Here is an 8,628-nt window from a genome sequence, read left to right on the forward strand (position 1 = left end):
CTGAAGGCAGACGCTTAACCATCTGAGCCACCCAGGCGCCCCTTAGCTTTACTTTCTTAAGAGGAAGTTTATGTTATTTATTTTTTTTCCTCATTGAAGTGTAGTGGACATATAATATTATGTTAGTTTCAGGCGTACAACATAGTGACCCAACAATTATATACTTTACGTGGTGCTCACTGTGGTAAGTGTAGTCACCATCTGTCACCATACAATGTCATAACTACATTATTGACTCTATTCCCTATGCTGTACTCTTCATCCCCAGGACTTATATATTTTGTAAGTGGGAGTTTGTACATCTTAGTCCCCTTCACCTCTTTCGCCCGTCCCCTGACCCACTTCCCCTCTGGCAACCACCAGCTTGTGCTCTGTTTTTATCAGTCTGGTGTTTTGTTTTGTTTTGTTTTGTTTTTGTTTTTGTTAATCGTACGTTATTCCTGAATGAGATGAATCTTGGGAGCATGGCTCAGCAGCAGCAACTGTTAACTTCCACTTTCAGGTGACTTGTTTATAGAGTTTTTGTTATAAATGGAGGCCCTTTTGGATTATTTGGTTGCAAATCTGACATCAGGAGTGGCAATTTGCAGTTGGGAGCAGTTTATGAGAGTAGTTACATTAATAGGATTTCTGGGCATATACACATGGCCTCACCCCCCCAAAAGTTCTGAAAAAAAAAAAAAATCCAATTACCTGGTGTAGGCACTTCAGGAAGACAGATTATGTGTCCTTTTTCTTAAGGGTGTTTAGAAATAGAGGCAATGAAGCTACATTGATATCTTTTGGTGGGCATGTAAATTGGTATAACCCTTTGCTGTTTATATCAAAAATATAAAAATGACCATTCTCGTTTGATCTGGTGGTTCCACGTTTGAGAGTCTGTCCTAAAGAAATAATCTGAAATATAGGACAAGACTTATTATTCACAAAGAGGAATCTCAGCATTATTTATAATGGAGGGAAGATTTGGAGCCCGTTCAAATATCTAGCTTTTGGAGAATAGATAACTAAACTATAGGTTATCTAGTCAGTGTATCATTCTTTAGCTATTAGAAGTGATGGCTGCGTAGAATGCATAATTACCAAGGGGAGACGTGAGATTGCAATTAAGTGAAACATACCAGGAGAGAAATTTTTATGCATATTGCGAATAATGCACCAAAGAAAAGCCTGGGAGTAGATTCAGTGGAGTTGACTTTTATGGGGGGTTGGTGGGTTAGGTTCTCATTTACAAGAATGATCCTTGAGGAGTCCATAAGTTATGCATACAGGATAGTATATTAAGTGTTAATTCTTTACTGATTGCTGTGTCTCAGAGGTCCTGGCTTCAATTAATATTTCAATTCCTGCCCTGGAGGGACTGTCAAAGCTGTTCTCACACACTGATGCAGTTCCCAGTGCTTGAGAAACCCTCATAATACGCTTATTTCTATAGATTTCACCCATTTTAAACAGACCGGATTATCCTCAGTTGCTTTCAGTGCTTGGGGAGGGGAATCCCCTTGCGGGAGGGGGATCATGGGTGGATTTGTCCACATCATTTAAACAAAATTACCACGATGTTATCATTTTTGTTAACTAAACTCCAGACTTCGTTTGGATTTCACATTTTCCACTAAAGCCCTTTCCTGTTCCAGGATCGAATGATTCCAGGATACCACATGGCATTTAGTAAAATACTACTTTTTTTTCCCCTACGACTCCTTTTTAATTACACAAGATGCATGAATATATTTTCCTTTTTAAAAGTGGGAACACAGGGGCGCCTGGGTGGCTCAGTCGTTAAGCGTCTTCCTTCGGCTCAGGTCATGATCCCAGGGTCCTGGGATCGAGCCCTGCATCGGGCTCCCTGTTCCGCGGGAAGCCTGCTTCTCCCTCTCCCATTCCCCCTGCTCGTGTTCCCTCTCTCACTGTGTCTCTCTCTGGCAAATAAATAAAATCTTTTTTTTTTAATATTTCATTTTTTACTGTTATGTTAATCACCATACATTACATCATTAGTTTTCGATGTAGTGTTCCATGATTCATTGTTTGTGCATAACACCCAGTGCTCCATGCAGAATGTGCCCTCTTTAATACCCATCACCAGGCTAACCCATCCTCCCACCCCCCTCCCCTCTAGAACCCTCAGTTTGTTTTCCAGAGTCCATCGTCTCTCATGGTTCGTCTCCCCCTCCGATTTCCCCCCCTTCATTCTTCCCCTCCTGCTATCTTCTTTTTTTTTTTTTTTCTTAACATATATTGCATTATTTGTTTCAGAGGTACAGATCTATGATTCAACAGTCTTGCACAATTCACAGCGCTCACCATAGCACATACCCTCCCCAATGTCTATCATCCAGCGACCCCATCCCTCCCACCCCACCCCCCCCACTCCAGCAACCCTCAGTTTGTTTCCTGAGATTAAGAATTCCTCATATCAGTGAGGTCATATGATACATGTCTTTCTCTGATTGACTAAATAAATAAAATCTTTAAAAAAAGAAAAAAGTGGGAACTTCCACAGCAGATAGAACTAAAAGTTTCTTTTGACTGTCACCCCTAACCTGAGCCCCCTGGCCCCTCTGCAGAGATAATGCTGAAAAGTCTGACCTCCCCCTACCCCTGCCTGTCCGTTCATCTCACACAGCTGCTTTCCTTCTTTGGATGAATACTTTTGGTTAAATCTGTGAATGTCACCTTTGTGTGTATGAGATTTCACAGTACCCGCTCCCTCACTCTGCCTTTTCTCTCTACTCTTTTCCATATTTTGAACAATGTGAATGCACTGCTTTTGTAATGTATATATGTTAAAAAAATAAGCCTCAAAAGGTGGCTTTCATAAAGGAGATGGAAATGCCTACAGTCTAGCTGTAGGTGTGAGGCTGAGGTCAGTGTCCAGGGCTGGGTATAATGAGCACAGCTAAAATGGGACAGGAATGGTCCAGCCTGGGTGGTACCTGTTTTGGTCTGTGGTAGGAAACCAGTCTGTGTCATAACTAACTCGGTTACAACAAGATCCACTTTCTATTGTCTGTCTCATGTTGAAATAGATTTTTTTTTTTTTTTAAAGATTTTATTTATCAGAGAGACACAGCGAGAGAGGGAACACCAGCAGGGGGAGCCGGAGAGGGAGAAGCAGGCTTCCCAATAAGCTGGGAGCCCGATGCGGGGCTCCATCCCAGGACCCCAGGATTATGACCTGAGCCGAAGGCAGACGCTTAACGACTCAGCCACCCAGGCGCCCCTAGATGTGTGTTTTTTTTTTTCATGGGGGGTGTTCCTTTTCTCAAACTCCTGCAATTCTAAATACTTACTAGTGCTCACTAGTTACCTGCTGCTTCATGAGACTCTCCGGAAGGCATGTGGATTGTGAGGCAGCTCTTTCCCCAAAGGCTCTTATGATCAGAGCTGTATCGGTGTAATTCATTTTTGGTGTTTTGGTTGATGACATTCCCAGGTGGGCTCAGGGATGGGCTTCCTGAAGCTCTACGGAGGTGCAGCTCTAAGACTGTGAGTACGTGACTGGCAGGCACCTGTAGTAGTAGTAGGTAGGAAAGGAGGGTCTGAACTCAGGGTCAGAGGACGAAGCACTTGTGCTGTGTCTGAGCTCAGTGTGGGGGAGTCGCTTCCCTTTTCGGAATCTTTAGAGGAGGATAAAAACCCCTCCTCCTTGGGCATATTGTGGGACTGGATGAGCACGTCACAGTCTGGGCAAGCACTTTATCAGCGGTTGTACCAATGTGAAGTTGCAATCCTTAGTTGTAACCAGTCCTGTTGAGCCACCTGTCAGCCGTCCCGCACGGCCCAGCATCCAGGGACGGCTCCATTTCACTTGGCCTTCTCGGACGCTTACCTCTTTTCTTGGCTTTTAGATCCAGACAAGTGAGAGTCACCCTCTGCGACAGTTCCATTTCACCTCCTGGCCGGACCACGGTGTTCCTGACACCACTGACCTGCTCATCAACTTTCGGTACCTTGTTCGTGACTACATGAAGCAGAGTCCTCCTGAGTCACCCATTCTGGTTCATTGCAGGTATGCAGATGGCACTCCGCGTGTGACATTTCAAATGTCCCATTAGAAAAGGAAGGCATACGAGGGAATGCAGTAGGTGTTTGCAGATTCAAGAAAGGTTTGGATAAGGGACCAGGGACTGGAACAGGGGTTGGCAAACTATAATCCATGGGCCAGATCTGGTAGATTGCCTCTATTTTTTTTAAAACTACAATGTATTGTAATTTATTTCTTATTTATAACATTTGCTACTAAAATATTTCAACCTTACAAAAATAGAGAGTAATAATCTAATAAAGTATAACGTGAGGTCATGTATTTTTTTTTTGTTAATAAGATCTTACAGATATAAAGCCTCTACTTACCAGTCTCCTTCTTACACAGTTAAACGTGGTCCTAAAGTGGATCTGAATCATTCCTTTGCATGCTTTTGTATTTTATTTCATATATATATCTATGGGTTTTATATAGCTTTAAACTTTTACCATATTTTATGATATATATATCATTCTGCAACCTCCTTTCTTCATTCAGCATTTTGGTTTGTTACTTAACAAAGTTGGAACACATAGTTCTAATTCATTTTATTTATTTATTAATGAATATTTTTTGGCATACAAAACCTGTATATAAATTAATGTATACAAGTTCATGAGTTTGGAGGTATATACTCCTGTGAAACCATCACCACAAGCTCTTTGGCTGCCTGTTTTTGTAAATAAAGTTTTATTGGAACAGAGCCATACTCATTTGTTTATGTATTGTCTATAGTTACTTTCATGCTATAATGGCAGAAGGAGACCATTTTGTCTGCAAAGCCAAAGATATTTATTATCTGATCCTTTACAGAAAAAGTTCACCCTCCCCCCCAGAACAATAAGACACTAGCTTTTAAGCTAAAGAAATTAATTCAGGACAGAAGAAAAGAGGGGCTTTGTTGTCCTGTGGGGAATAAGTTGATGAAACTTGCCATCCTAGGTTATTATGGTAACTTGAACGAAACTGAGATTCAAGAAGCTCTAGCAACATGTTTTATTTGTGGCATTTGACTCAAAATGAACTTTAGGGTTTGGGTCCCAATCCCAAGCTAATGCCTTCCGACTTGCCAAGATTTCAGTTGAGCAAATGTTTAATGATCCTGGGCGTTGATAGTGGGGGAGACCAAGATACATGTACAGTGGGGACATTTGAGAGTTTTACATTAGAGTAACCCATGGTGATGTGCTCATTTCTTTTTCTCTTCAGTGCTGGGGTTGGAAGGACAGGCACGTTCATTGCCATTGATCGTCTTATCTACCAGATAGAGAATGAGAACATGGTGGATGTGTATGGGATTGTGTATGACCTTCGAATGCACAGGCCTTTAATGGTGCAAACAGAGGTGAGGCCAAGCTCTGTGTTTGGCAGGCTGCTTTTCCAATCCGTTTTTAAAACGTTGCATCATGTCACATACTTGAGTTAAAAGATTTCACCCTTCTACATCTTTCTGGCTCTGGGCTGTGAAGTAACACTGGATTTCTTTAACATCCTTAACTGATGTGTGATTGAATGATCTGATCTAGCGAGATGGTGGCAACTGATATCAGCAACGGAATAGTACAAACCACGATAATATCAGGACTCCCTACCTTGAGGCTACTAACTCATCAAGTAATCTGAACTTTGGCTTCTGGGTTTTAAACTCATAAAGCTGGTATTATCATGCTTTGTTTCTAAGAAGGTCTGACCATCCTTAAAATAAGCTCATGAATGGACTCATCAGATGTTAACGATGTGAATGAAATGGCGTAATGTTGCTGTGTTAATAGGCTGTTTATCCTCACCCAGCCGAGCAAATGTTACACGTCAGTTATCATAGCTATGGGGGGGGCTGGCCAATTGAGACGATGAATGCTTAATATCTACAGTGTCCGTTGGGTAAGACTGTTGGATTCGGCTTTCCCTGAAATGTTCTGAAAAACATTGTTTTCGAGTCATGTTCTCAACAATATATTGGGAAATAGCTTTCCTCGATGCTGTAGGGGTGAATGTGCCTTGACTGGGATGAGAGCAGAATATTAATTTTGTGTCAGGCTGTCTCCCCGTACCAATTTAGAACTCCATGAATATGGGCTGTGTTTTTGAGTCTAGCAGGGAATGTTCTGGAGGTCTGGGTACATTCTGTGCTTTGGGGTGAGCGGCTCGGTTGTGGTAGAAAGAATGGAATTCACCTCTTTGTTGGTCAGAAGAGAGATTTTCTTTTTTCTGCTATAATTACGTAGAGTAGGACTCAGTCTTTTATCCCCTTTTGAGAAACACAGAAATCTTATACCTGCCTACAAATTCTTTTCTTGTTCCTTTTCTTTTGTAGTTTGAAAATAATGTAAACTTGTTTATCTTTTTATTTTTTATTTTATTTTTAAAAATTTTTTGAGAGAGAGAGAGCATGCGTGTGTGAGCAGGTGTTGGGGGGGGGAACAGGGGGAGGGGCAGGGAGAGAATCTTAAGCAGGCTCCATGCCCCCAGTGTGGAGCCCCATGCAGGGTAGAGATCATGACCTGAGCTGAAATCAAGAGTCAAATGCTTAACCAACTGAGCCTCCCAGGGACCCTGTAAACTTGTTCATCTTAAAACATCTAACAAAACAGGATTATATGGAATATATTTTTCTCTATTACTTCTTCTTCCCCAATCCTACTCCCTAGAGGTAGCCAATGCTTACAGTTTGTATATATCATTATAGGTTTCTTTTTTTTTATTCATTTATTTATTTTTTATTTTTTATTTTTTTTTTAAAGATTTTATTTATTTATTTGAGAGAGAGAATGAGATACAGAGAGCATGAGAGGGGGGAGGGTCAGAGGGAGAAGCAGACTCCCTGCTGAGCAGGGAGCCCGATGGGGGGCTCGATCCCGGGACTCCAGGATCATGACCTGAGCCGAAGGCAGTCGCTTAACCGACTGAGCCACCCAGGCGCCCCAATAGGTTTCTTTTTTTTTAAAATAATATTTCTTTTTTTTTTTTTTAAGATTTTATTCATTTATTTCTCAGAGATTTGAGAGAGCACAAGCAGGGGAAGCGGCAGGCAGAGGGAGAAGCAGGCTCCCTGCTGAGCAAGGAGCCCGATGAGGGACTGCAGTTCATGACCTGAGATCGTGACCTGAGCCGAAGGCAGACGCTTAACTGACTGAGCCACCCAGGCGCCCCTCATTATAGGTTTCTTTATGTACATCTGTAGAAAAACACATGTGTACACACACACAGTATATATATATATACATATATATATACACACACATATATATGTATATTTATGGCTAGTACAGTTGACACACAATGTTACTTTAGTTTCAGGGGTACAACATAGTGATTCCGCAAGTCTGTATGATAAGTTATGCTCACCACGAGTGTAGCTACCATCTCTTACTATACAACGCTATTACAATACCATTGATTATATTCTCTATGCTGTACCTTTTACCCCCTTGGCTTATTCATCCCATAACTGGAAGCCTGTACCTCCCACTCCCCTCCCCCATTTTGCCCATCCCCCCCCCCCGGCATTCACCAGTTCTCTGTATTTATAGGTTTGTTTCTGCCTTTCATTTGTTTCAATTTTTAGATTCTATGTTTAAGTGAAATCTTATGATATTTGTCTTTCTCTGTCTGACTTACTTCACTTAGCATAATACCCTTTAGATCCATCCATGTTGTCACAAATGGCAAGATTTCATTCTTTTTTATGGCTGAGTAATATTCCATTGTAGATCTATACCACATCTTCTTTATCCATTCATCTGTCAGTGGTTGCTTAGGTTGCTTCCATATATTGGCTACTGTAAATAATACTGCAGTAAACATAGGGGTGCATCTATCTTTTTCAATTAGTGTTTTTGTTTTCTTTGGGTAAATACCCAGTAGTGGGATTACTGGGTCATAATGGTATTTCTATTTTTAATTTTTTTGAGGAACCTCCATACTGTTTTCCACAGTGACTGCACTAATTTACATTCCCACCAACAGTGTACGAGTGTTCCCTTTTCTCCACATCCTTGCCAACACTTGTTGTTTTTTGTCTTTTTTTTTTTCCTGCCATTCTGACAGGTGAGAGGTGATATCTTATTGTGGTTTTGATTGCATTTCCCTGATGATGAGCGATATTGAGCATCTTTTCATGGGTCTGTTGGCCATCTGTGTATCTTCTTTGGAAAAATGTCTATTCAGGTCCTCTGCCCAATTTCTTTTTTTTTTTTTAAATTTTTTTATTGTTATGTTAATCCCCATACATTACATCATTAGTTTTGGATATAGTGTTCCATGATTCATTGTTTGTGCATAACACCCAGTGCTCCATGCAGAACGTACCCTCCTCAATACCCATCACCAGGCTAACCCATCCTCCCACCCCCCCTCCCCTCTAGAACCCTCAGTTTGTTTTTCAGAGTCCATCGTCTCTCATGGTTCTTCTCCCCCTCCGATTTCCCCCCCTTCATTCTTCCCCTCCTGCTACATTCTTCTTCTTTTTTTCTTTCTTAACATATATTGCATTATTTGTTTCAGAGGTACAGATCTGAGATTCAACAGTCTTGCACAATTCACAGAGCTTACCAGAACGCATACCCTCCCCAGTGTCCATCACCCAGTCACCCCATCCC

At 41.4% G+C, this 8,628-nt stretch overlaps 1 protein-coding gene across 1 annotated transcript in view; it reads left to right on the forward strand.

Moving 5' to 3' along the window:
• The window catches only part of PTPRJ (protein tyrosine phosphatase receptor type J), a 53,264-nt gene that overhangs the window by 39,597 nt on the left and 5,039 nt on the right, over nucleotides 1-8,628 (forward strand). The window contains exons 22-23 of the mRNA XM_032414158.1: nucleotides 3,855-4,015; nucleotides 5,240-5,375. Coding sequence (XP_032270049.1) covers nucleotides 3,855-4,015; nucleotides 5,240-5,375 — 297 coding nt within the window. The remainder of the gene's footprint in view (nucleotides 1-3,854; nucleotides 4,016-5,239; nucleotides 5,376-8,628) is intronic.

This window comes from Phoca vitulina, unplaced genomic scaffold, assembly GCF_004348235.1.
Source record: "Phoca vitulina isolate PV1807 unplaced genomic scaffold, GSC_HSeal_1.0 scaffold16, whole genome shotgun sequence".
Classification (NCBI taxonomy): domain Eukaryota; kingdom Metazoa; phylum Chordata; class Mammalia; order Carnivora; family Phocidae; genus Phoca; species Phoca vitulina.